General features: G+C 54.2%; 11 protein-coding genes across 11 annotated transcripts; 7 read left to right on the top strand and 4 right to left on the bottom strand.

Moving 5' to 3' along the window:
* Window positions 1–660: 660 nt before the first annotated feature.
* Z520_07873 (uncharacterized protein) lies at window positions 661–2,556 on the bottom strand (the record flags this gene model as incomplete). The annotated part of the gene is made up of 3 exons (XM_016778370.1): window positions 661–1,347; window positions 1,433–2,174; window positions 2,258–2,556. 3 exons carry the CDS (start codon window positions 2,554–2,556, stop codon window positions 661–663), a joined length of 1,728 nt encoding a protein of 575 aa, XP_016630730.1.
* Window positions 2,557–5,008: 2,452 nt separating this feature from the next.
* Z520_07874 (uncharacterized protein) lies at window positions 5,009–6,370 on the top strand (the record flags this gene model as incomplete). The annotated part of the gene is made up of 1 exon (XM_016778371.1): window positions 5,009–6,370. One exon carries the CDS (start codon window positions 5,009–5,011, stop codon window positions 6,368–6,370), a length of 1,362 nt encoding a protein of 453 aa, XP_016630731.1.
* A 1,743-nt stretch (window positions 6,371–8,113) lies between these two features.
* Z520_07875 (uncharacterized protein) lies at window positions 8,114–9,912 on the top strand (the record flags this gene model as incomplete). Its single annotated transcript, XM_016778372.1, has 3 exons — window positions 8,114–8,142; window positions 8,247–9,728; window positions 9,795–9,912. 3 exons carry the CDS (start codon window positions 8,114–8,116, stop codon window positions 9,910–9,912), a joined length of 1,629 nt encoding a protein of 542 aa, XP_016630732.1.
* A 453-nt stretch (window positions 9,913–10,365) lies between these two features.
* On the top strand, window positions 10,366–13,845 carry Z520_07876 (uncharacterized protein; the record flags this gene model as incomplete). Its single annotated transcript, XM_016778373.1, has 3 exons — window positions 10,366–10,428; window positions 10,482–13,006; window positions 13,056–13,845. 3 exons carry the CDS (start codon window positions 10,366–10,368, stop codon window positions 13,843–13,845), a joined length of 3,378 nt encoding a protein of 1,125 aa, XP_016630733.1.
* A 585-nt stretch (window positions 13,846–14,430) lies between these two features.
* Window positions 14,431–15,942, bottom strand: Z520_07877 (uncharacterized protein; the record flags this gene model as incomplete). Its single annotated transcript, XM_016778374.1, has 2 exons — window positions 14,431–15,292; window positions 15,383–15,942. 2 exons carry the CDS (start codon window positions 15,940–15,942, stop codon window positions 14,431–14,433), a joined length of 1,422 nt encoding a protein of 473 aa, XP_016630734.1.
* Window positions 15,943–17,566: 1,624 nt separating this feature from the next.
* On the top strand, window positions 17,567–18,074 carry Z520_07878 (uncharacterized protein; the record flags this gene model as incomplete). The annotated part of the gene is made up of 2 exons (XM_016778375.1): window positions 17,567–17,752; window positions 17,802–18,074. The coding sequence occupies 2 exons, from the start codon at window positions 17,567–17,569 to the stop codon at window positions 18,072–18,074; spliced, it is 459 nt and encodes a 152-aa protein (XP_016630735.1).
* A 620-nt stretch (window positions 18,075–18,694) lies between these two features.
* On the bottom strand, window positions 18,695–19,913 carry Z520_07879 (uncharacterized protein; the record flags this gene model as incomplete). Its single annotated transcript, XM_016778376.1, has 2 exons — window positions 18,695–19,723; window positions 19,791–19,913. The coding sequence occupies 2 exons, from the start codon at window positions 19,911–19,913 to the stop codon at window positions 18,695–18,697; spliced, it is 1,152 nt and encodes a 383-aa protein (XP_016630736.1).
* Window positions 19,914–20,249: 336 nt separating this feature from the next.
* On the top strand, window positions 20,250–20,732 carry Z520_07880 (uncharacterized protein; the record flags this gene model as incomplete). Its single annotated transcript, XM_016778377.1, has 1 exon — window positions 20,250–20,732. One exon carries the CDS (start codon window positions 20,250–20,252, stop codon window positions 20,730–20,732), a length of 483 nt encoding a protein of 160 aa, XP_016630737.1.
* Window positions 20,733–21,131: 399 nt separating this feature from the next.
* Z520_07881 (uncharacterized protein) lies at window positions 21,132–22,006 on the top strand (the record flags this gene model as incomplete). Its single annotated transcript, XM_016778378.1, has 3 exons — window positions 21,132–21,161; window positions 21,221–21,293; window positions 21,363–22,006. 3 exons carry the CDS (start codon window positions 21,132–21,134, stop codon window positions 22,004–22,006), a joined length of 747 nt encoding a protein of 248 aa, XP_016630738.1.
* A 1,700-nt stretch (window positions 22,007–23,706) lies between these two features.
* Window positions 23,707–25,615, top strand: Z520_07882 (uncharacterized protein; the record flags this gene model as incomplete). Its single annotated transcript, XM_016778379.1, has 5 exons — window positions 23,707–23,721; window positions 23,770–23,919; window positions 23,975–24,310; window positions 24,363–24,382; window positions 24,463–25,615. 5 exons carry the CDS (start codon window positions 23,707–23,709, stop codon window positions 25,613–25,615), a joined length of 1,674 nt encoding a protein of 557 aa, XP_016630739.1.
* A 941-nt stretch (window positions 25,616–26,556) lies between these two features.
* On the bottom strand, window positions 26,557–26,961 carry Z520_07883 (uncharacterized protein; the record flags this gene model as incomplete). Its single annotated transcript, XM_016778380.1, has 1 exon — window positions 26,557–26,961. One exon carries the CDS (start codon window positions 26,959–26,961, stop codon window positions 26,557–26,559), a length of 405 nt encoding a protein of 134 aa, XP_016630740.1.
* Between the last annotated feature and the right edge of the window lie 98 nt (window positions 26,962–27,059).

The following is a 27,059-nucleotide window of genomic DNA, read 5'->3' on the forward strand; positions in this document are numbered from 1 at the left end:
CCTGGCTCACATATCAAAGTGAATTCGATCCTTTGGATCCTCATGTCGAATAGTCGGCGGTAACTACCTACATACCATCCGCAAGGCCTAGTAAAAGCGCACCAAGGGCGAGTTCTTCACGACCACCACTCATTTCCCACTTTCCAACGTCCAGTCCGGCGTGATCTTTCTTTTCAATCACCTACTCATACTCTTGATGGACCCAAAAAAAAGCTCTGCCTCCAGCGCAATATATTACATATATCAGCGCATTTATGTTGGTAGGGGATTTTACCTTCTCTTCCCGTCGAGAGAGAGAGAGGTAAGACTTGCCCGACATTTCAGAACGGAGAATTTCTATTTCCAGAAATGTTGTGATACCTGGACACCCTTCAGGAGCGGTGGACACCCGAACGTCTTTGAATAATGCAATAATTACTAAGTAAATGACCTGTGTAAAACCCCCAGAGAGATTGAAAAAAAAAAGAAAATATCGAAAGAGAGGGAAAGAAAAGTCCCGGGTCAACGCATGAGGGATCCCCGAGACTTCAAATCACCAACAGCTCCCTTCTCTTCTTTTTCCCTTTTGGTCGTACCACTTATCTCGAGTCTTCGACACATACTTATCCTTCCTCACTCTCAAACCCCATGTTACGCGTAGACTTTCATCTTCTTTCCGCTCTATCGCTCGGCGAACGTGCTCCTCGCCCTCAACATCGCCCCGTACCTCCAGAGGAACAACATGCCCAACACGCCCGCGGCACTGACGCCCGCGAGCACGCTGACGCCCTTGTCGACGCCCCAGCTGACAAAGACAGCCCTAGAACCCATGACCACCCCGGCAGCCATGGACCCCCGCGACATGTCGTACGTGGCGGACAGCGAGGCGAAGTATTTTCTGTAAGACAGGGAGATGTAGATGATTGTGCACTGGAAGACGACGTAGCTTCCCCCGGAGAAGAGGGCGATGCCGATTGTGGGAACGATCCAGTGGTACGTCGGGTGCGCAATCCCGTTGGAGTCGTGAGAAGTCGCGGTCGCGGTCCAGGCGAAGAGGAATAGTCCCGCGGGACAGAGCACACTGAATGGGATGGACGGGATCAGCCACTGCTCCTGCGGGATCGCGGCGTTGATGTGTAGTCTTTGCGGGCCTGAGACGAGGGACTGGGCTTGGCTCGCGTCGTAGGTCTCTGGGACAGCGGAAGCCGCTTTGTTCACTGCTGCACGAGCCCGTGGAGTGAAATACAGCTGGAGGTAAACCGCGTAGATGACGGCGCAGATTCCAGCGCCGATGATCGCAGAGAGGAATATCAACCCAATACCACCTGCGGAGAGGCCGTATCGATCGTGATAGACCAGGGGGAAGGACTGTATTGGTCGCAGTCAGTTAAGATATATTCTCACATTCCAGGGGCCATTCATGCGAGGAAGGAGCTTCAGTGTGCAGACATACCTCGAAATACGAGTAGTAGGTGGCGTACACGATGCCGCCGTAGACGGTGACAAAGGCAATGGCCGGGTCCTTGATCGCGATCTCGGTCGGCTTGATCATGGCGTCCGTAAACACTTTCGTAATGTTCAGTCTCTTGATTTCCGATGGTGCCCGATACTTTGGATCACTGGTGAAATTCCTCATGCGCTTTGCTCGCTGAAGGAGAATGTAGTCTGCGCTCGTCTCCGGCAACAAAAGGACGAGGGGGAACAGTCCGCCTGCCATGATCGCGACCTCCCAGTATGGCCATCTGAAGTCCTTGACGACGGCGTAGCCTGACAGGAGCGGACCGACGGCGGGGCCAGCGTACATGGCACCGAGCCAAAGCATGTAGCCGTACGGCGACTCGAACTCATCAAAAAGGTCGTCGTAGGACGCGGCACCGGTGGCGAGAATCGGGGAGCCAAAATAGCCCTGCAGGAAGCGGAGGACGCAGATGGTGGCAAAGTTGAGGTCTTGGACCTGTGTAAGGGCTATGGAGAAGGCGAGAAACGGGAGGAAGGAGGCCCAGTATGGGATGTTGCGGCCGATCCACGGGATTTCTGACAAAGGAGCAAACAGCAAAGGACCCAGAGCATAGCCCAGAACGTATAGAGCGAGGATTAGGGAGACGGATGTCTCATTGAGACCGTGCTGAGGTGCGATGTACGGGTAGGACGGTGTTGTGATGGACGAGGTGCAGTAGACAACAAATGTGTAGAGACTGTCACAAGCTCACATTAGTCGATGAAATCTCAAAGAGTGGCTGCGTCGGGTTGAGATCTAGAAGAGTGCATTTCCACATACAAGATGATGAAGCTGGCCCATAGCTTCTTCGTCCTTGAGAAGTTTCGCGGATTTTCAGGATCCGTCGGACTGTACCAGTCGACTATGACAAGGTCGTCAACGTTGGTGCCTTTTTTCGCTAGCACTTCGGGGTCGGCTTCAACGTCGGCTGGAGCTTCAACCACTGCATCTACCGGCGCCGATCGTCTGTTGCTCAAGATTTCGAGTCCGTTTCCATCTTCTGTATATTGCAGAAGGTGACCTTGCGACACTAATCGGATGAACTGACCCAAGGGAGTGTCCCTCAAAAACTTGGCCATTTGGAAGATGACCCGATGTGGTAGGAAGAGATTCAAAAGTTTGATTGTCAGTAAGAAGCTTTCCAGGTGCGAGTGACAATGGCAACGGCCTCCTAAGACTCTTATACCCATTGACAGCTTGAAGTGGTGGGCCAATGCAATATCCGACCGTTCTCCAGAATAGTTCGGCCGTACTGTACTGCTGTAGAAAGAGTGCTAGAAATAAGCACGATAGATTGCATTACTTACTCAGGGGGCTTGGTCAGCGAGCGCCGTAGTCGCATGGACGACACTGGTGTTGTGGCCCTGAACAGCCTTTTCCAATTCTGTCTATCATGTTGCTTCGGGATCGCCTTGGTTGGTGCTGGGCCACAATTTCACGCTCGTCTCGACTTAGCGCCGCAGGGTATACACTCGGCACTGGGAGACACAGCTGTCTGCAGCATTGTAGTGGAGGAGATCCAAGCTCCGTTGGATCAGGCGCCCGCTATGGGCCACTTGAATAAGCAGACACGGGGGATTGTGTGCTTCATATTGGCTAGCGCATTGAAAGAGCCCTGTCACCTGCCACTGCACTGTGGGCATATAGTATAAGACGGCCCAAGACACTCATCAGGAAGGTGACTCTGCGAGCTCGACCTGTCACGGCAATGGAACTTCAAGTGCGCGCTGTCTCCAGCCACGGCACAACAGTTCGAGACTCTCTCACGGGAACGGACCCATTGGAGTGATAGGCTAAACAATGTCGATATTTTCGCGCCAAGGCATCTGGCTTGCGGACGGGAGGTCTTGCCAGGGCAAGTGATAGTAGGTGCTGCGCAAACATACGAATGGGACGCCCGTATGATTGCTGGAGCCGAGATTCTGACGCAAAGCAGTAGCGGCTTGTCTCCAGAGTCGGTGATGCAGTTCGCCCGAAGCTGGGACAGCGCACACAGATGTGCGCAGAGAGGTGGCCCTGTGGTTAGCGGTGTGGTGGTGGGTGAGATCTCGTAAACGTTCAACCCAGATGAGCCGGTTGCTGCACGAGTGGGCAGCCAACGGCGAAAGCGAAATATAGCGCCCACGGCGTTTTGATGTCGTCGACATGACCTACGGTCTCCGTGGTATGGACAATGGGGCAACTAAGCGTCAAGTGCCAGCAAGAGATGCGGCCGGTGCATCACAAAGCATGCAGGCGGCGGGAAGAACATCAGATCAGAGTTGTTCCGATCCAGATGAGCGCGAGGCTGGTCTAACCATTGTTGGTTAGCGGAAGGTTATATAATCGCATCTGCTTCGCGCGAGTCCAGACTACGGCCGTTGAAGCGGCCGAAAGGGGATGCCGTTGAGACAAGGCATGGAGATATGGAGTTTCTGTGTACTCGTCACAGTTGAAACTGGCCGGCACCGAGATCTGTCCGTGTGACTCGTCGCGAGCGTGGCTTGTTTGCTACAGCAGCATCTTGGGTGTGTCCACTGTTAACGCAAGGCTTGCCAGCTCAGTGCGTGTGATGGCAGCCAATTGATCGAAGCCGACCCGTAGCTCGAAGCTCATGCGATCCTTCGCTTGCATCCTACCTTCCGAAACAAGACTCGATGTCCTCATCCCGTATCGACCGACTTCTTCTATGAGCAGCGTCTTCGCCACAGTGGCTCGTGAGCATCCAAATCAGTCCACTGTCCAAGCATCCAGCGGGGAATCCCAAAAGGTTAGACGGAGGGCTTGTTGGAGCGCAACCGATGGCTCGACACGTTCGCTAAGCTTGTGCTCTAGGCGATTGGTTCCCGTCGTCGACCAGGCATGCTCGTTTGAAGTGGCCGCGATAACTGAGCTGTGAGATTGTTATGCTGAGACTAGTTAGCTGACTATCAGTAGGGAATTGTGGTAAGAGCAGGGAAGATATCATGAGATTGTGTCTGCTCGGAGGCCGATGAATGGGAAGAGGACTGGGGGGAGTTTCATGTGTGGCAAGATGCATGATCAGGTCAGAATAGCGTGGACTTCATGGTCCGTGGGAAGGACAAAATTTGTCACCGCCGGTGGTGGTTTAGGTGGTTCTAGGCGTGGTGGTGCCTGGACATATCGGATCATCCCCTGGAAGGTGCCCAAGCCCACTAACTGGCTAGCCCAAACGAGCCAAGCCACCGATAGCCTTCGTTAAACCAGGCAGGCTTCCTCCTGACAAACATGTGCGTCAACGAGGGGCCACCGGGCCAATCGTCGCTGGTGGAGGCTCTTAGTCACCGTCTTGGTACATGCCATCCTAGCCTCTGCGATTGCCACATGCAGCATCACCTCAACACTCAACCTCGCGGGGCACGCTGTCTCATCGACCAGGCTTCTTTTGAGGCCGTCTTCCATCGCGACAGATACCAGATCAAGCCGCTGGAATTGTCCCACGCACTCCGACCCGCTTCGTTGATTATACCGGGTGACTGGCAGACAAGTACCTCCACCTCCTCCGCATCGTCGGCTTGATCTCCGGCCAAAATGCCCCTAACCGTCCTCACCGATGCAGATGTGAGGGAGTTGTTGTACACCCTCACCAAGGAGGATGTCGACGAACTCCAATCCAACCTCGCCGAGGCCCTCCATTCATACTCGACGGGCGACACCAATTCCCCCTGTTGCGCGTCTTTCCAGCCACAACGGACAATCATTAAGAAGAATGGCGTCACGACCCTGTTCATGCCAGCATCCACAGGAACCTCTGTCGGGATGAAGATCGTGTCGCTTGAGCAACCGGACGTACCCCTCCAAAGCAAGTCTTCAGTCTCGTCGGCCAAATCTGACAGCCATTCTGGAACCCCCACAGGCAGCATGTCATCCTCGACCTCGGTCAAGTCTGCGACGAATGATCTCAATTCCATGACCCTGACTCCGTCATCCACCATGTCATCTGGAAGGGATTCGATCGATGGCGCTTCATTCCAAGCTCCTGCATCGGTCGCCAGCTCTCGAAGTACCACGCCCAAGGGATCTGTTACCCTACTCGACTCCGCGGGAAATCCCATGGGTATCGTCAACGCCGAAGAACTCACGGCGTTCAGAACGGCGTTGGCGTCGACGTTGATGCTTAAGAAGCGAGAGAACGTCCACACCGTGACGGTCTTTGGGGCAGGAAAGCAAGCATACTGGCACATCAGACTGGCCCTGATCCTAAAGGGCGACCAAATCCGGCATGTCAACATCATCAACCGCAGCTTCGAGAGGTCGATTAAATTAATGAAAGCATTTCAAGTGACGGCAGATTTCAACGACCAATGGCGCAAAGACATCAAATTCTCGGCCATGAGTCCGGAATTTGGCGAATATGGCCGGTTACTGAAGGAGGAGGTGCGGAAAGCAGATGTCATCTTCTGCTGCACGCCGTCGGTCGAGCCTCTTTTTCCGGCCGAGTTCCTGACATCGCGCGAAGGACGGAGGAAAGGCAGGTATATCGTGGCCATCGGCTCCTACGCGCCACACATGTGCGAGATTCATCCCGACGTCTTGAAAGTGGCGGTGGAGCCTCACGAAGGGCACCGTCATCACCACCGGCATGCGAGGCAGGGCGGGGTGATTATTGTCGACAGCCTTGAATCGTGCTTGAAAGAGGCCGGCGAGATCGTCAAGGCCAAGTTGAAACCCGAGCATCTGGTGGAGATCGGCGAGCTCATGATGATCAAGAAGGCCGCGACAAGAGAGATTGAGCTGGGAGGCCCGGGCGAGCAAGGACTCCTCGACTGGCTGACCAAGGGCAATGTCATCTACAAGAGCGTCGGCATGGGACTGTTAGATCTAGTGGTTGCGGGCGATCTCATACGGATGGGCAAGGGGAAAGACGTTGGCGTGACCATTGAGGACTTCTAGTTACCACGTGGAGAAGATGTGTAGATATGCTGCGTTTCGCCTTTTTGGTCGGGCTGTTTGCCAGGACGCGGTATGTCGCATACATGTTTGTTTAGTGGAACCTTTGTCGTCTTTGTCTCTCAGCCGATTTCAACGACTCGTGGCACGTCGCACCCAAGAATGGTGGTATCCGAGCTCGCCCAGGTGGTTTCGGGCAAGGTGTGAACCTGTTCGCCACAGCTAGAGAGAGATATGTATTCTATATACCCCTAACTGCTTTCTCTTACTATTTTCGTTCAGGAAATGGAGCGAGGCCGCTTCAATCGGGCACGCAACGGAGGATCGAGGCACCCCCCTAATTCACTGGCCGGCCGACTTGGCTCGCCTGGCATTTGTTCGACGCAATTTTCAGATCGGGACCGCGATCCCGCCGTCGAAGGCTCGGTGAGGCTTCACGGTCCTGAAAATCCACAGGCTGTCTTGCGTCGGAACGCCTTCAATTGACGTTGGAGAACGTAGTCTCGCCCTCACAGACGTAGACGGAGTAGATATCCAGTATAGGTGCAACATGAGAGATCTCTGAGCAGATATCCTGACTCTTTTTGGGACATCTCCCGCTTGTTCTGTTTTTAAAGATTCGTGCGCCGTTGTCGCTCAACATTGCTTTTGGCAGACCGTTGACTGCACATTGCATGTGTGAGCCGTGGCCATAGAACTATACTTCCCTTGGCCAAGAGTACTCAGTATCGTAGATTCACCGAGACCGCTCTGCAGCAATCCGCCGAGTCCAACAGTTTGCCGTGAGCAGCATGATAGGAGACCAATTGTGTTTGACGTACTGTGGTTCTGCCGCGGTAAGTGACGTAGTAAGCTTGAAGAACGACGCTGGTTACGTGGTCTAGAAAAAATTAGAATATATTTCTAAACGTGCAAATCTCTTTCAACAATTTGAAACGGGTTCCATAGGTCAGTTGGTTAGAGCGTATGTCCAACCGTGATGTATTCGCCAGAAGACTCACACTGACTCGGTACAGGGGGTGCTAATAGTACCTAGTTGACTTCGCTTCTAGGCGCTCAGGGGTGGCAGCCTCGGCGCCTCTCCTTCTTGCAGCTGGCCCTAGTCGATCTGCCCCGCCGCCTCCAGAAGGTCGCCGTGTACCGAGTACCCCTCCATCTGTTCCTCGCCGCCTCTGCTTACTGCAAACTGCCAGCCCAGTCAACCCAGCTAATAATAATTAGATGGCAGCCGATTCGATGGTGAGGGAGCCACAGTGGACATTTGTTCCTGAACAACCAAGACATGCCTCCCTTCAACGTCATTCCCCCCTTGAGCGGCAATGGGTCCGTGCTCAAGTCGGAGAAAAAAGGTCGCTGGGGAAAACTCGAGTTTTGCTGTCACAAGGCAAAAGGAAAAAGGTGAAATGCAACATGGTGGCAAGGTCCGTGGAGGGATTTTATTTTCTCACAAGCCGGCTACTCAATGTACAACTAAGTTTGGTGATTCCGCGTAACTCAGGTGAGCTGTGCTGAGAACCACCCATCGTCGTCTATCGCTTCCTCGGGGAAAGTGGCTTGGTCGCTAGCTCCGCCAGTGGTCGAATCCCCGGTCATCGTCGAGATCGGCAGACCAGACGTGGACAAATCCACAAAGGTGGTTGTGACGAGCTCCAGAAGTCTCGCATCAATTATTACTAGTCTTCGTCCTCACCCATCGTACGGTTTTCTTTGCGCCATTGCGATCATGCCCTGAAGAGTGAACTCGATATGGTCCAGCACGCCTATCTGCCCAACGGGTAAGTTGCACTTCCCTACAGACAACGCGTGGGCGTTTTCTGGAAGGGTTCCTCCATGAAGGCCGCGCCAACATTGCTTGCTGCATGCTAACGGGACCTGGCAGGCAGGTATACACGGTCACCCCCGTCTTCGGTGGCTTCACGTTCAAATCGACCAACCTCGATTTGCATCACTCGGCAATGCCCCCAGGATGGACCGTGATCCTCCAGACGGAAGACGAGGTGGAGGACGAAGAGCGCCGAAACAGTCGAGTGGCAGTCAATTCAGGCGGGGACACGGACCAGACAGGACACAAACATACCGTGACGCATCGATTCACCAAGCCTACTATTCAGAGAGACTCCCTCTTTATCTCCTCCATCTCCATGCCCTCAAGTTCTGATTTCAAAAATACCGCCTCGCCGACCCGACATATTGCGATGATGCTGTGGGCGACTCTGTGCTGGTACTTTCACAAGGAGCCTCCGAATCCCCACGCTCTGACCGAGGCATCTGCATTGACCCCAGAGGCAGGGCGGCCCAAGCTGGATTGGCGCATCAAGATCAAAAGAGAAGGCATTTTTAAAGGGAAGAACACGCTGCAGAAGCTCGAACGGATGGGCCTAATAGCAAGTGAGGACTCTTGCGTGGGCACCGATACTAACACTCGGTTGCCCAGCGGCTGGGCCGAAACCTTTGTGAGCAGGAGGTCATTCTGGCAGATTGACGCCAGAATCTTCCTCTACACAATGGCGCCTCAATCGCACTCGCCATTTCCGCAAGCTTCACCTTACCCGTCCCGTCCGTCCTCACCAGACCGGACGGTCGTGCCTGAACGCGGCTCACCTCGACCAACTGACTATGTGACGAATGCGGCACTGTCAGACACCTTCAATCCAGGATTCTGGTCGCCGGGAGGCCCTTTTAACTCTGGAAGTCATCTGCCCACGTTCTATCCTCCCCCGCCAACTCAGTTTACCTTCACCAACCACATCCGCCATCCGATACGCCCCAAACCACCTCGGCAGGGCGAATCGTTTTACAACCGCTATATTCCTAGCCTTGGCCAGTGGCTTTCCTTCCGCGTACCGACCCTATCTCCGAAGCCATTGCCTCCGCCTCACTTTTTGCCGGCCTCATCGTCCATGCCCGCAGTACTGCCGAGCCACACGGCGGCCGTATCCATTGCGACATTGCCAACGATGGACAACTTTCTGGACAAACCGTCTGACCTGGACTTGCTCCACAAGTGGATGAATAACCCCCGAGTCAACGCGGCCTGGGGTGCTGCCGGGCCGTTAAGTACGCAACACAAGTTTTTGATTGATGGCCTCCAAAGCCGACACTCGTTCCCTGTTTTCGGCTGCTGGGACGGCAAACCCTTTGGCTACTTTGAGATATATTGGGTGAAGGAGGACCGATTAGGCCGACTCCTCGGTGGAGAGGTTGGAAATTACACGCGCGGATTGCATGTGGCAATTGGGGAGGAGGAGTTCCGAGGCCCGCATCGAGTCAAGGTCTGGCTGTCTGCGCTGGTGCATTACTGCTGGCTCGCGGATTCTCGAACCGAGACTGTGATGTTGGAGCCGCGGATTGATAACGAAAAGTAAGTCATCCAATCGTCCGAGGGTTCAGAGAGGGAGTCGACGACTGACGAGAGACGCGCACGCAGATTTATTGATTATCTGAAAGATGCGGGGTTTTACAAGCAAGGCGAGGTTACCTTCCCACATAAGCAATCGGCTGTCATGAAGATTGACCGGGAATCTTGGGAAGCACCCGAGCTCTAGGAGAGCAACAGGTGCCGGCTTTTGCCTGCCCAGATCACAAAAAAGGTATATTATGATGAATATGAATCTGATATCGTGCTCGTAGGGCCCGTGGTGTGAGGGCCATGACCAGCCTATATTCAGGTACTACGTGTAGTCGGGTTGACCAGTATTGGTGTTTCAGAAGCTATGGAAAACGAGTTCGGTCACGAAAGCGTCTCGAACGCCACAAAGCAGCTAAGACTTCCGAATGTACACGAATGTTCGGCTAGGGCACCAGCCTCGCCTCTTGTAAGAGACGAGGCTGCGCCCACGTGACCCTCTCTGTAACTCCGCAAAAAGGCGGCGAGGCTGTCGAAGAAATAATTCATTCCCCCCTGGTTTTCGTGACTCCTACCCAACACCTTAGAGTCGCTTCAACCCTCATTGATACTCCGGGGGTCCATACGTCTATCGCTGATCGATACCGCCATCATGGCGACCCAAATACCCGTCGATCCGACCCTGGCCTCGACGAACACTCTCAAGCTTGAAAATGTGAGTCGACTACACGCGAGCAGGAAGAACGTGAACTGACCCAATGCTTTTAGACACACAATCGAGACGTGTTGATTGCGATCGAGAAGAAATACCAAAAGGAATGGCAGGAGACCAAAATCTTCGAATCGGATGCGCCTACAACGGCCGAGATCCCCTTCGACTCAGTCCCCGCCGCGGAGATTCGAGAAAAATATCCCAAGTACTTTGGCACCTTCGCCTACCCATACATGAACGGCTCCTTGCATGCCGGGCACAGCTTTACAGTCAGCAAGGTCGAGTTCACCGCGGGCTTCAATCGCTTGACCGGAAAGCGCGTGCTGTTTCCATTGGGGTTCCACTGCACGGGGATGCCGATCAAGGCGTGTGCAGACAAGCTCGTCGAAGATGTGAAGAAGTTTGGACAGAATTTCGAGAACTACCATGAAGAAGACGATAGAGCTCCACCAGATACCAACGGCGCTCCCATCGCGCCCACACAGGGAGTCAATGTGAAGGACGACCTCACAAAATTCAAGAGCAAGAAGGGCAAGCAGGCCGCAAAGACGGTCAAGGCCAACTACCAGTTCCAGACGATGCTGGCTATGGGGATACCAAAGGAAGAGATCCACAAATTCGCCGACGCCAGCTACTGGCTCGAATACTTCCCACCAATCTGTCAACAGGATCTGATCGATTTCGGAGCGAGGATAGACTGGAGGAGGAAATTTGTCACCACCGACGCAAATCCGTACTACGACGCCTTTGTGCGATGGCAGATGAATCGCTTGCACGAGCTCAACAAGATCCTGTACGGCAAGAGATACACGATCTACAGCCCCAAGGACGGTCAACCGTGTATGGACCACGACCGGACCAAGGGTGAAGGTGTAGGTCCAACAGAGTACACCGCGCTGAAGTTGAAGGTCAAGGAGTGGTCAACTGAGGCGGCAAAGGCGGTGGAATCGATAATTCCCCGCGACGCCAGTGTCTATTTTGTGCCTGCGACTTTAAGACCGGAGACGATGTACGGTCAAGTATGCTGCTTCGTCGGACCGAAGATCAACTACGGTATTTTCAAGGTGTCAGAAAAGGAGTATTACGTGGTCACCAAGAGAGCGGCTTGGAATATGGCTTTTCAGGGTACTTTCTTTGACCAGGAGCATTTCCCTCGTGACCAGAAAGAGTTGCAGCCTGTTGTGGAACTACCAGGGTCCGCCTTCGTGGGTACTCTGGTCGATGCGCCTCTCTCAGTGCACAAAGAAGGTGTTCGAATATTACCTATGGATTCCGTGTCTGCAACGAAGGGCACTGGCATTGTCACTTCAGTTCCGTCAGACAGTCCGGACGACTTTGCCACGGTCAGAGAATTGGCGAAGAAAGCCGAGTTCTATGGCATCCAAAAAGCATGGGCCGAATTGGAGATCATCCCTATTATTGATACTCCAGCTTATGGCAACCTTGCGGCGAAATACCTGGTCGAGACCAAAAAGATCCAGTCGCCCAAGGACGCCACTCTGTTGGCCGAAGCAAAAGACATGGCGTACAAGGAAGGCTTCTACAACGGCACCATGTTAGTCGGAGAATTCAAGGGGGAGAAGGTGACTGACGCCAAAGAAAAAGTCCGAAATTCCTTGATCGCGTCTGGCGCCGCTTTCCCTTTTGCCGATCCTTCAGCTGAAGTCATCAGTCGCAGCGCTGATGAATGTGTGGTCGCATACGTCCCCCAGTGGTTCCTAAACTATGGCGAAAACGACAAAGAGTGGCAGCAAACGGTTGTCGACTACGTCAAGGACAAGAACGGCCTCGAAACCTACGGTCATGAAACCGAAAACCAGTTCGTCGCTAACCTCGAGTGGTTGAACCAATGGGCATGCGCAAGGACGTATGGGCTGGGTTCTAAACTCCCGTGGGATCCCACCTTCTTGGTGGAAAGTCTGAGCGACAGCACCATTTACATGTCATACTACACGATCGCCCATTTCTTGCACGGAGACAAATTCGGCAAGACGCCCGGGCTATTGGACATCAAGGCAGAACAAATGACGGACGATGTCTGGGACTATATTTTCACGCGGACCAACGACGTCAAGAAGGTCTCGGAATCGACAAAGATATCGGTTGCGGACCTACAAAGCATGCGGCGGTCCTTCGAATATTGGTACCCTCTCGACTTGAGATCGTCCGGAAAGGATCTGATTCCCAACCATCTCACGTTCTTCCTCTACATTCATCTCGCACTCTTCCCTCGCGAATATTGGCCCAGATCTGTCCGCTCCAATGGCCATCTCCTGCTCAACGGGGAGAAAATGAGCAAATCCACCGGCAACTTCTTGACCCTGAGCCAAGCGGTGAAGAAGTTCGGTGCCGATGCCACGCGGATAGCGCTCGCTGACGCAGGTGACGGCATGGAAGACGCGAATTTCGAGGAGAAGGGCGCCAACGCCGCAATCATGCGGATGTACATTCTCAAGGAGTGGATCGAGGAGACATTGAAAGACGAGGGCCTCCGCAAGACGCGGGGAGAGGTCATTTGGGACAAGCTGTTCGAGGATGAAATGAACCTTTTGGTGCACGAAGCATACAAGCACTACTCTGAGTAAGTTCGCCATGCCACGGTGGTCGGGACGAAGCTTACCTTACTATAGTACCAACTACAAACTCGCCCTGAAAGCCGCGCTCTACGACTTTCAGTCCGCGCGTGACTTCTACCGCGAAGCCTGTACCGCCAGCGGCATCCCACTGTCGCGGCCCCTGGTCACGCGGTACGTGGAATTACAATGCCTCTTGATCAGCACCATCGCGCCTCACTGGGCCGAGTATATCTGGCTCGAGGTGTTGCACAAAGACCAATCCATCCAACTTGCGCGCTGGCCGACCGACGTCCCCGAAGCGGACCCCTCCATGACCGCCGCGAGAGAGTACGTGCGGACAACCTCGAGTAACATCACGAGCGCCGAAGCGCAGGCGGCCAAGAAAATGGCAAAGGGGAAAGCCGTGGCATTCGACCCCCGCAAACCGAAGCAGATCACCATCTTCGTGGCGTCGCGGTTCCCGGAGTGGCAGGACAAATACGTGGATTTGGTCCGGAGCATGCTCGAGAAAGCCACCCTGGACGACGACAAGGCCATCAACGCGTCCGTCGCCAAGATGGGGAAAGGACCCGAGATGAAGAAGGCCATGCCGTTCGTGCAGTCCCTCAAGAGGAGACTCGTGGGGCCGAACAAGGAGAAGCCCGAGGCCGTGTTTGAGAGGAAACTGCCCTTTGACGAGGTCCACATCCTCACCGAGATGCGCAAGGGCTTGATGAAGAACACGGGCTGCAAGGACGTCAAGGTCGTCGGTGTTACTGACGAGAACAGGCAGACCCTCCCGTCCCAGGCCGAGGCCGCCGTCCCGGGCCAGCCGAGCTTCTTGTTCGAGAACGTCGACGAATAAAGGCCGTGGACGACTGTGCAGGGTCAATGTGCCTGTGGCATGAACATTCACGACCGTCGACCTGTTAAAGGAGCGACGTTATGGACGTGTATGTACTCGGTATGTGTGGGTTGTTTTTGTGCTCGAACCGAGACGGCACCACGCTTTTATGGACGACCTCGAGACACGATGGGGAAGAAAAATGACACAAGATTTCTAGAGATAACGAGGCATGATGATGGGAAAGAAAAGACCAAAGATTTCAAGAGAATGAGCAAGGTCATATACCAAGAAGGGTGGAAAATGGTTGGAGTGAGCAATGAACGGGGCCAGTCGGTGTGCATCCCAGATGTATATACTCGGTATGCCCGGTGATTCTCTGCTCTGGTTAGATACCTAGGTCGAAATCCAATAGAGCGCTCCAAAATTGGCCAAACTACCTGGTAGTCAATGGCATTGCCGTTGCGCAGTCGACCATTAGATTCTCTGAAAAGTTGAGGACATGTCTCCACGAGCCCATCATCCAGGCGTTTCGACTCATACTCTCTCCTCGGTCTCCATTCCTCAAACCTGGCCAGCATCACCTACCTAGGGAGGCATTCTCCGCTATCCCAATCTCAGCGCGAACCCGCCGCCCTTCTCCTCCCCCTCGACATCCCATCCCCTAAACACGCCCTCGATCTCCCTTTCATCCAGCTTTGGTGCGATCTCGCCCCTGACTGGCGCTTGCGGGGTCTGTTTTTTCCGTCTCTTCTCCTGGCCGGCCTTGCTGGGGAAGGTGGGGAACAGCTCTTTGGGTTTCGGGCGAGGATCTTCGCGGAAATATGGGTGGTCGAGGACTTCGGTGGCGGACGGGCGGGAAGTTGGGTTCAAGGAGAGGAGGGAGGATAAGAGGCGTAGGCCTGCGGTGGTGAGGTAGGTGAACTTACTCGCCGTTAGGAGGGATGACGAGTGTGTCTGGGACAGGACAGGGTGGAGTGCTTTGGCGTTGGGGAGGGAGCGGAATCCCGGCCAGCTTTCGCGCGTCGGGGTGCCCAGCAGTCCAAAGATCTTGGAGAGCTGGTCGACTTCGTTCCGCCCCTGAAACAAGGGTTCCTTGGTGACGAGTTCGGCAAAGATGCACCCCACGCTCCAAACGTCGATTTCAAAGTCGTAACTCTCCGCGCCCAGCAGGAGCTCCGGCGCACGGTACCACAGCGTCACCACCAGCTGGGTCAGTTTCGGCGGGGGAGGGTTGGACGTGTACCGCGCCATGCCGAAGTCCGCCAGCTTGATCTCGCCGCGGTTGTTGAGCAGGAGGTTCGAGGTCTTGAGGTCGCGGTGCATGATCCAGTTGGTGTGCAGGTACTCGACGCCCCGGACGATCTGGAGCATGACTGTTTTGGTCTCGGACGGCAAAAACGGCTCGGCCATGTCGTCCAGGAGGGTCTTGAGGTCGTGTTCGAGGAACTCCATCACGAGGTAGACACTGTTTTCAAATGCCCCGGTGGCCATGTGGGTTAACATCGTCTGGCTATCCGTGCCTTTTCAGGGAGGTGGGTGAGAGGACCTGACTTACTCTTTCAGACTGTCGCCCATGACCACCTCGAGTAGTTTGACCACGTTCTTCGTGTCCTCGCGACACGCCATCAGGGTCTGGATCTCTCGCAGTCCCGTCACGGGGAACCCGTCGTTGGTGTGGTCCATCTTCAATCTCTTCAGCGCCACGATCTCGCCGGTGGCCCTCCTCCGTGCGCGCGACACGACCCCGTAGGACCCTTCTTCGATGTCGTTCAGCTGCTCGAATTGCTCGACGTGGCCGCAGGGGCCGAATCCTCGGTTGCGGAATTGTAGCAAGTGTGCGCCCTCTTCATCTTCTCCGCTTCGCACCTGTGAGGCAGGCTGTACCGTTGGGGATGTGCCATTCTCTGCTTGGTCGAAGGACGTTCGCGGACGTTTGCTTGGTCGCTCGTTGTCGTCCGTCGCGGAGGGGAATTGAGTTGCTGGTAGAGCCGCGTTGCGCGCTTTCTCTTCCTTGAGTCTTTTTCGCTCTGCTTTCTCCCGCCTCCGCTGTGCCTGCGCGGCGGCCGTTTCTTCGTCGTCGTCGTCAGTAGCCCATTTGGATGGTTTTGAGGCCATGTCGCGACCTTTGCGCCGATGGGTCTCAATTCGCTAGGTGGACAGAAATTGGGGTGAGTTTGACGAGCGAGCTTGTGGAAACAATCGACGGAGGTGGGTGTGCAGGCAGGGATCCACAGACGATCATCCAACAACAATGGCGCAGACCACAATCTCGCAAGTCTTGGCTATATTACGCTGATCAAAACAACCTGGAAGCTTACAAGGAGGGGGCATCAAAAATCCCAGGTACAACGTGCCTATAGTACCTGTGGAATGCCGTTTTCGACGTTGGTGGACCTCCCGCCGCCCTAATCCTCATCTTTCGAAGCACACCAACAGCCGAGCAATGGAGACTGTCTTTTAATCTGAGCTAGACAATTTGATGAGCATCAACTATGCAAGTTTTTATAACCAGGTGTGGATCTGAATAGATTTGCTGAGCCAAAGTCAGGGTAGCAAGCAAGAGGTCGAATTCATCTTGTGTCAGTTGCGGATCTGTCGCTCTAACGAGGTACTTGGTATGGATTGAGTGTCACAAGGCTTTGCAGGTAGTGACTGGGCGTCCGCTGCCAGCTCGCATCGCTTCACCTGTGGACCTCGTACCCCTGTGCCACACGACTTTGGGGACTTTGTCCTGTGGGCAGGAGAGACGACATGATCATCTGCGCCCTTGAAGCAACATTGCCTACAGCGCGAGTATCAGCGAAGGCGCCTTGGAGCTGCAAGTTCCGTCCATGGCGATTTGTTTTTCCCAATCCACTTTTATAAGTCTCCTCTGATCGACGAGGTTATGATCGGTACCTACACGACAGGCGCTGATGGACTAAAGGTAAGTCCTATTTCGGATGTTATTTAATATGTCTGGGTGCTAATTAAATTGGGAATGTGTTGGACAGAGGCGGGAAAGTGCGTAACTAATTCGGTTAGTCCACATTTATACACCATTATACACCATTGAAGCCGCCGACTGATACAGATACAGAATACCTCGTACTAGTACGGCGCACCTCGTACTTGGCGACCAAAACACAAGGCCATCTTTTGTCGCTTTTTGGTACTCCAGGCTCTATTCGAGACTCGAGACTCACTCAAAATGCAACTACGCGAGGCTAAGGAAATCTCCCTTGCCCCGGCCACCAAGGTGATGGGCTGTGGAAATTGCGCTGCTTCCGCCTCGACAGCGCAGAACGGATGAACCGGCCAGGCAATGAGAAAAGTCCAAGTACTCGGTACGCTGTTCTCCCATACTTATAAGCAGTCCGAGTCCGGGGTAATAACCCAAGTTGCTTGCTCTCTGTCTCTCGTTGCGCTCCCCACGGATCCACGCTCCTTTTCACTGGTGTAACTTCTGTTCATTCATTCAAGACCATCTCTTCCACGCTCACTTGCACGGACGAATCTACGTCACTTCGGTTACCGACATGTTTTCTCGCCTTTGTGTGCTTTGCTACTCTATCTCGCCCTCGTTCTTCCTGCCATCGCAAGGCCTGATGAACGACGAAGGGGGATAGATATCTTCCCTGGAAATGGGGCGAGCAATTCCCCTCCAGCGATCTCTGTTACAGACTGGACCACCTCATGCGTCAGCACCAAAACTCCCACCCTTACCTCCACTGATCCGCCGGTAACCTCGAGTTCTACAATGACTACGACTTCCGAGACTACCACCACATCTCCCACCACAACGACGATGACGACTACAACTACATCTCCAACTACCACCACCACAACGACAACAACAACAACTACAACCACAACTACAACAACAACAACTACAACCACAACTACAACAACCACTTCAACGTCAGCAGCTAGCTGCACTGACCTGGTACGTTCCGCGAGACCGCCAAATGTAGGTTCCACTGACAAAGTTCTAGCCCAATCCGTACACGGCTCCGAACAGCGAGCAATTCAGCATCGACTGTACGTCCTACTACTTGTCTACTGCCACCAACACCATCTCCGTTAGCCCAACCGACGACCTGCAGGATTGTCTGGATCTGTGCTCAACAACCGCGGGCTGTCTCTTCGCGGACTGGGTCAATAACCCATCCGCCGGAAATTTTCAAGATTGCTACTTGCTCAGCAGTAATGACGGCGGGCTATTCACCTATACCGGTATCAGTTCCGGAACTTTGGTTACCAGCTAGTGCAGTTTTCCCCCGGGCCCCGTTGCGATAGGGGGCGGACTTTTTGGATAATAATGGTGCCCACGGTGGAAGACACAGAGATCCCGGGAGATAGGTATTCTCGGTCAGAAACAACCAGTGGGGTCGCTCGCAAAAACCCCCGCCAACACCACTCTTCTGGGGGGTTGCTTTGAGTTCTTGATTCCTCTTTACCACGGTGGTACCTGGTCGTTTCGAGGCGATGGAAGCGGCTTGATAGAGCAGCGGTTTTAAGTATATTAATACTAGTAGGTAGGCCATGGAACCGATGGAATTGGACCCACGCCCTTTTCTCTATATCACAGTGTAAGAGTTCATGTCCAATCCCATCTGTTATATAATCTGCCTTTTGACTTGGGGCTTGGTAAAGTGTTTCAATCCTACAAGGCTGCAGCGTGGGAAGAGGTTATCAAGTCGGCAGCTCCTGAAAGTTGAAACCGGCAACAGCCTCGGAAAGTCCGAAGTTGAGCCGCGGAAAGTGTGAGCCCGAGCCTTGACGATGCTTCGACGCTGTCAGACAGCGGGAATTAATTTCCATTTCGGACAACTACTGGTGCTTCCCTGTTGCCAAAGCTGGCCTCCCTCATGGAAAGATACGCCTGTCACTGCTCTATTCTATCAATTGCGATGGCCAAGTTCATCCCTATCTCTTCCCAGCGTCGCCTCAACACCTCTCTTTGCGACGGGAGCCCTACTTCGAGGCGAGCGAGTTGCTCGAGGCTGTTGTCGACAGTCTCCAAATATGCCTTCAACGCTTGCCGGAGCAGTTCATGCACCAAACTTTGATACTCGTCGTCGTCGTCGGCGCCATACTTGACGCATTCGTTCCACTTTTTCAAGGGCATACACAGCAACCTCAGTGCGATTCGTGTACGGTAGCAAGCCACCTCGTCGTCCTGCATCGAGGGCCCCTCCAGCGCGTAGTTGCCCAAGTAGTCCGCCTCCTTCAGCATGTCTTTCTGCTTCGCCGAGAAAAGAGGTAGGATGACTGTGTCCAGGGATACCTCGTCCGACTTGTTCTTTGCAAGCGTGAAGCCATATTCGACCAACAAGAAGTCGTTCGAGTGGGTGCCGTAGGAGATGTACAACTCCTCGCCCTTGGCGACTGCGCGGTCCGCTTTGAATTCGTATCCCGTGGCCGAATAAGCGGCCTTGCAGGTCGCGACGTCGGAGTGGTTGAAGTAGTCTCCAAAGGGCACCACGGCCAGGCACTCGTCGGCTTCGGGGGTGTCTTCGGGCGCCATGTCTGGCGGCGTGTAGTAAAAGGTCCGTGTGCTGACGAGAAGCCAGGAATAGCGGTAGACGTCGTAGGAGAGCTGTGCAAAGGCGGCAGAGACGGCACTCCAGTCTCTCGAGAGCTTTCCCTGCTGCTTTCTCAGGAGCGCCAGCGCCGGCGGGGGCAGGAGGTTTTGAAGCTCGGGTGGCCAGAAGAGCGGCATGGACTCGTTCAACTCCTCCATTGACGGCAAGGTCGTTCTCCAGAGGGCGTGGAGTTCGGAGGTGTCCATGGCCAGTTCCGCCGCCAGGAGGCCGTTGACACTGCATGCTTGGACAGCTTTCAGTATTTGCGGCGGCACTGTCTCTCCTGTCCGAATCACGGACATGGGGATGTCCAAGATCACCTCTCCGGCCTTTTGGGTGTCATGTCAGGAATAGGGCTCACAAAGAGGCCGAGACGGATCTTTTGTTCGAACCCACCTTAAGCCTCCTTTTGGCGACGATGCCCAATCCCCTGCCGGGGAATTTATGTGCCGCAATGCCATTGACCTTGATGCCGTTGGAAACAGCCCATTTCGTCAGACTAGGAGCACTGGTATCCATCACCCATTCTTTTTTTGCTTGGAGATGGATGTTTTGACAACGAAGCCCCATTTGTGGGGTAAGAAAGGGGACGTCCCAAGGTGCAGGGACCGCCCGTGTTCATTGCCCAATCAGATGACCACGATCTTGACGTAGTGATGAGAGAGAGCTGCATCGAAGACGTCTATATAAACCTAATTGAAGACTACTTGGATATGCTCTGCTGTCTTTGGAGGCACAAACTAACGACTTCGGATTCAGCTGTCAAGATACTCAGATCGGTCAGTTGCGGTTATCACACTGCCATCGAAAGTGCCACTTGTTCGAGCAATGGCATCGAATAATGCGGCTGCGACGATGGCTTCCCTCCGAACTTCAGCTCTTCCAGCCTTGACGGGATTGATGGGTACCATGGGCATCGTGACTGGGCTGTACAGCTTCAGGGCTCCAGTCGATGCCGAAACACTGTTTGGCATCCTCGTCCCGTCTTCGGTCAATGCATCCAAAGAACTCTCGACCTGGCAGCACGCGCAGACCTATACCCGCGGCCTCCGCAACTTCGCTGGTGGACTGTCGATTGTCGGGATTACTGTGTTTTGGCGCTTCTCTTCGCTGTGTCAGTCGTCGCCGGTGGCAGCGCTGACAGCCAAGAGATGTCTCGGGATCATCTTCTTGACAGGCAGCGTTATTGGGGCAGGAGATGGTCTCATCATCAACCAGTTCGCCCGAGGAGAGGGCATCTCAGAGAAAGCAAGGGAGGTTGCTAAGAAGGCGGGATTGGGACATCTGGTCATGGCACTGCCCATTCTGGCTCTCGGGCTCTCTTGTTTCTTCATCTGAGCAGCCCCGGGCGTGGGCAGACTCACAGGTTCGAAAATCAAGGTGGACCTAAGTGACGGCTGTATCGGTATATTGGGACGACACATCTCTACTCACCAGTAATGTACCATATTGTGTGGTGCTGTGCCTTCCTCTATCTACTAAAGGCGGCGTAGTTTTGCTTCCGAAGTCGGTCACACGTCACTTCCAAAGGTTTCTAGGCCTGTGGCGGATCGATGCGGGGCCTCGTCGCGGTATTCATACCTCTTCAATAATTGATTAATTACCAAGCATTCGAGTATCCAAGCATCTTCCCAGCTCATCACCAATTGAATATTGAACACCATTGTATAGAACCCGTTTAAGAACGAATCGCCTGTCTGATCCTTGGGCCCTCCAGCATCCTCGGGCGAGTTCAAAATGGGAAGTCTGGGAATCGAGCCATTTCAGGTCTGACCAGCCAACCGCCTCCTGCCGATCCTGTCCTTGTTGGCTGACCACAAGCACAGACTACTTTTGCCGTGCCTCTGCACTGCGATTCCTGCGTCAAAGATGTCACAGGCGCTTTAGAGAAAGTACAAGGTACTGCTTGGACGAAACCGTGGTTCCTTGGCTTGCGATGCCAGAGCTGACCAACCGGCTACTTTGCAGGCGTCACCAAGATCGAAGCCAATCTTAAAGACCAACTTTTCTACATTGAAGGAACGGCTCCTCCCTCATCAATCGTGTCAGCCATCGAATCTACGGGGCGAGATGCCATCTTACGGGGCAGCGGGAAATCCAACTCTGCCGGTGTGTGCATTCTGGAAACTCATGCAAATGCCGTCTCAGATCCGGTGCGTGGCCTTGCACGAATGGTCCAAGTCTCGGACAATCGGACCCTGGTCGACCTGACGCTGCGTGGGGTGTCACCAGGAACATATCATGCCACGATAAGGGCCACAGGTGACATCTCACGTGGGGCAGCCTCGACGGGTGGCGTCTGGGAGGCCGTCAAGGAACTAGCGGGCTTCAGACAGCCTCGTGGGATGTTTGGGACGGTGGAGGTCAACAAGGATGGACGAGGCAGCGCATTCCTGGACCGACCAGTGTCAATATGGGAGATTATCGGTCGCAGCATGGTCGTGTCGAAACAACAACCGGAGGGTGCGTTTCAGACCGAAGATCCCGATACCCTGGTCGGGGTCGTTGCTCGCAGTGCCGGAGTGTGGGACAATGATAAGACCGTATGTAGCTGTTCGGGAAAGACAGTGTGGGAGGAACGAAAGGAACAGGTTGAAAAGGGGATGCTATGATCCGTGAGTTGTACTGGAGCCTGCATCGACGATAAAGCGTAGTCGAACAGAAAACGAAGAAAAAATTCCACAATAACACTCTGCAGTGCAATGCATCTTGTCGGAAGTAGCCCCATTGGATTCCATCCGATTCTGATTCGCGGTCCGAGTTTGTTCTGGTTTTGGACTCGACTTTTTGCTGCACGATGATGCAGCGCTGGGCCGATGGAGCATGCTGGAGCATCCCCCTGCATCGAGCATTGGAAACGGACAACCCGATTGCTTGGGTCAGAGGGTTTGGGAAAGCTTCTGGGCTACGGTGCCAACGGTGGTTGGTCGCCAGATGTGATTCTGAAACGGAGACGCAGGTGCGGACCTAGCCCACCGGCCGAGTTGGACACCTGTTGAAACACACCCAGAATAGCGAGCCCTGTGGGCGTGAGACGGTCGAGGAGAGGGAAAGCAAACAACGGAGAGTGCTCGGTCTTTACTTGCAGTGCTGGCAGAGGCCCGCTCAGGTGACGGACTCAGGCCACTGAGTAGAGGGCATCCCTAAGGATTATTCCATCACATTCTTGGACGAGTGAGGAGCGAGTGCGAAGGATGGGCACATTGGGACGCGGCTGGCGAGTAGGTGACGAGGTGACGGTAGATAGGCAGATGAGCGATTCGAGCAGACAAGAGCGAGATAATAAGATGTTCATGGTGCTGAACTCAGTATGGAGTACCTGCAATAGGCACTTGAGGTGAGGCAGACTCCTGTCTATCACGTACACTCCGCCTACCATGCAGGTCTGCTGGGTGCCAGTTTAGTGCTGGGTGACCTGATCCGAACCCCTGATGTGCCTGGCGAGTGCCTGGCGGTGCCTGGAGCGGAAGGCCTCCTGTCCCTCCCTCGGACAGCTGTAGGTACGAATGGCTGGAGCCCAATTCGTGCCTATCCCATCCTCATGCCTGTCCCCTTGCTTGCATGGCTTCCACCCTCGCCTTCTCTCTTCTCTCACCCTTGTTCTCGCTTGAAGACTTGGACCCCCACTTTCCCTGTTCCCCTTCTCTCGACCATCATTCAAGAAGTCCGAGTCTTGCTGTCGCAGGAAAATCCCAACTCTTCTCCTGCTAGCCATCTTCAACCCCAGCAGCAACTGGCATTGCTGTTTTCGTTTCTCCCAAAGCTGTGCTTTTTGGTATACATCCAGCTACGCTCTTTATTTTCCTGATTTATCTTCTTCGCTTCCCGGACTATTTGCAATCTATCTGCAATCTATCGGGCGCATTCCGTCGCTAATCGACTCGTTCACCACATTGTCAAGTTGACAGCCTCTTTCATTGGCACCTAGCCCGTGACGGCATTGGCGCCGAGCAAATCCAACTGCTCCCACCACTGCCACCACTGCCACCAGCTCCCACGCACCCATCCCGGGCGCTTAACCCCTGGCCCTCAAGCACCCATTTTCAGGACCTGGCGGCAGGGCCGGCCCTCGCAGCCTCGGTGCACCGTACAATCGACCTCCACCCACCCAGTGGTAGCCATCGGTTCCCACTGCCCTAGCAGAATCTGTGACCGCACCCACCCACCATTTCAATAACGTCTCAGGCACCGCCGCTCCTGTCGCAGATCTCGCTCCCTCTGTCAACATCTTATTTTGCCCTCTGACTCTACCTGCAATCAGTCACCGTCCTGTTGACAACGACTCTAACTTCGACGATCTAGGCCCGGCGCCATGTCGCTCAAGCAGGTATGTGCATCTCCTCAATTGTATACTCGGACCCTAACCCCTCGGTAGGAAATCGAGACTTGGGTCGAAGCGCTGGGGCACTATGACAATCAAGAATTCGAGGAAGCATTGAGGATTTTCGACGCGATTGCCGATACCTCCAAGATCCTGTTCAACTGTGGTGTCATCCACGCGACCATCGGCGAGCATGAAAGAGCGGTGCGTTCAGTGTGGACAGACAAGCAAGGCAAAACCAAGCTGATACCGAGACCAGGTGGAATGTTACCAACGCGCGATCAAGCTCGACCAGTACCTCGCCGTGGCCTACTTCCAACAGGGGGTCTCAAATTTCCTGGTTGGGGACTTCGAAGAAGCACTGGCCAATTTCAATGACACCCTCCTCTATTTGCGAGGCAATACATACATCGACTATGAACAGCTGGGGTTGAAATTCAAGCTCTACTCCTGCGAAGTTCTGTTCAATCGTGGCCTGTGTTACATGTACCTCCAGCAAGAGCAGGCCGGGCTTCAAGATTTCAGCTTCGCTCAGAAGGAGAAGATGACCCCTGACCACGATGTGATAGATGATGCTATCAAGGACATGGCTCAGGTGAGCATTGGACTTCTTCGGTAAAAAGAGGTGTCTTACTGACGTGATTTAGGGCTATGTGGTGTTTAGCATGTGAGTTTCGTCTGAGTGGCCTTGCTAGAGGTTGCACGAAATCAACCGAACGTCATGGACTAACGTTCGCTGTTTGATAGACCGGTCGGATGCGTTTACAGACCGAATGAAGCCAAGGTCAAGAACCTCAAAGCAAAAGACTACCTGGGTAAGGCCCGGTTGATAGCCACCTCGAACAGTGACAACACCGGCACCGGATTCCAGGGCGTGGAAAGAAAACAAGCGGTGGCCGCCGAGATGTCGGCCAGAGACGACCGCCCGCCGGAAAATATCAGCTACGCGGCAACCAACCTGGTACAGCGCAATTTGTCCAGTCGAGTGGTCCGGGATCAGAGCGCCCCTCCGGTCATGAATCGAAACGTGTTCCCACCGACACCGCCACCGGAGAACGAGAAGCCCAGGCTGAGCGGCGGCGGTTCTTCCACGTTGCCTCTTCGGACCACTTCAATGCGTCAACCGCGCAATGGGTACTCCAGACCAGACATGGATCCACCCAGACCCGGTATGATGAGTCGAGCCGCAACGTTCGACGTCAACGCCAACCAACCACCCAGCATGGGCAGGATGATGCCTCCACAACGCGACAACTCTTGGCCCGAGGAGCCTTCCATGATGGAGCGACCGCAGATGGAAAGGTCGCGCTATGGCACCCAAAGGACTGCTTCCGAACCCCGGGGTCCTTCTTCCCGACGCCAGATGCTCGACCGCTCCGCCTCACAAAGGGCGCCCGCACCGCTGTTCCGGGAGACTACCCCCTCTCGATACGACGACCCCAACGACACGGTGGACGACGTCTATCGCATGTATTCCAGTCCCCGCCGGCGCCAGCGACGCCACGACCAAGAACTATACCTGAACGAAGAAGACGAATATATCGATGAAGAAGAAATGAGTGCTGAAGACATGGGCGGCTTCGAGCCTGTCCGACGTGCGGCGTCCCGATCTGGGCGCGGGAGCAAACGGCCCGAAATGCGCAAGATCCGGGTCAAATGCCACTTTAACGACGATACGAGATATCTAATGATTGGCGCCGTGATAGATTTCGGCGACCTCGAGAGCAAGATCCGTGAGAAATTTGGGATCAAGGATCAATTGAAGATCAAGATGCAAGATGACGGAGACATGATCACCATGGGTGACCAGGACGATCTGGAGATGTTGTTGACGAGTGTGCGCAATCAAGCCAAGAAGGAGAGAAATGAGATGGGCAAGATGGAGGTCTGGATCTCGTGATCTTGGAGAGAATATACAGGCTCGACATGTTGGAATACTGCACACCGCCATGTATGTGAGATCCCTACATCTGTCATTACAGCGTCGGAGTTGGACAAGATGACGCCCCCAGGGAATGGGAACAACTTTGGATCGGGCGCCGTATGGAACGGGACATGGTTGATTTCAGGGGGAATGTACTACAAGTGCTACGAATGTGCTCCTTCACTTCCCGGCTCTATTTCCACACAGACATTTATATATACATAGCCATGCCATATATAGGTAGCTCACGAATCACGTCTGTGTTGCACACCGGTCAATGGGGGCTTGAGCTTCTTGGACCGTGGTCCTTGGTCTCTATTTCTGCATCCCTGGCCTTTGAGATGGATGTCTCTGAGAATTACCTGATAACCAGAAGAGTGCTTGTGCCGCCGTGGCAGTCATAGATAGGATGGATGGAGAAGAAGGTGCGTTACAACAGGAAAAATATCTGTTTCGAAAACTCCTCGACGCCAGGTTCCTATCCATCCAGTCTAGCCACTGTATAAGTGGTAAGTTAGTAGCTAGCCCTCATCTGCCCTCCGATGCCTCTGCCTCTGCCCTGCTCCGCTCTGCTCTTCATGATCCCATTGCGGCCCCTTCTTTGTTTTCTCATTTTCTCTCCCTGGCCCTTACAGCCCTCATGGCTCTCCCGATGCTTCTTGGGTGAAGCTCGATAACAAAGCTGTTCCCCCTCCATGTCTTCCCATCTGGATCGGTAGACTAGCCCAGCACAAGCCGATCGACCTAGACAGCAAGCCCGGTGTCCGACGTCGAATCTCACTCACGCTGAACCATCGATCTCCACCCTCCTCACATATTAATACATATTGATCACTCTCGCTGAGTAGCCCCTTCCCCCCCCCCTCTCTCCATCTTCCACAGAAACCCCGACAAAATCGCGCCCTCTCTACCCTCCTTCACCTCATGCCCGCCGCCGCCGCCGCCGCCGCCGCCGTCGCTTTCATCCTCTCCGTCACCCAAGCCTTACTCACGCTGCCGACGGAGGGGTACTCGACCTCGAACAGAATGCGGATGCTCTCGGCGTCCTCGCCGTTGAGGGCCTGTTCGCGGATGAAGGCGTCGTGCTGGGTGCCCCAATTGGCGGGGCGCTTGCAGGGAGTCGGCTGTTGTTGTTGATGGTGCGGCGGCGCTGTTGGTGAGCGCCCACGCGAAGAGGAAGGAGGAGACGTTGATGTAGATGATGTCTGCTTATTATTGGTGTCGGTGCGGGCGGAGAAGGATGTCGTCGTTGTTGTGAGTGTGGTTGTTCTTGATGTTGGTCTGTGGGACGAAGAGGGAGACGAGGTCGTTGGGGAAGGCATTGTTGGATGGATGGATGGATGGATGGATGGATGGATGGATGGATGGATGGATGGATGGATGGATGGATGGATGGATGGATGGATGGATGGATGGATGG

Source organism: Fonsecaea multimorphosa, assembly GCF_000836435.1.
Source record: "Fonsecaea multimorphosa CBS 102226 unplaced genomic scaffold supercont1.16, whole genome shotgun sequence".
NCBI classification, from domain to species: Eukaryota; Fungi; Ascomycota; class Eurotiomycetes; order Chaetothyriales; family Herpotrichiellaceae; genus Fonsecaea; species Fonsecaea multimorphosa.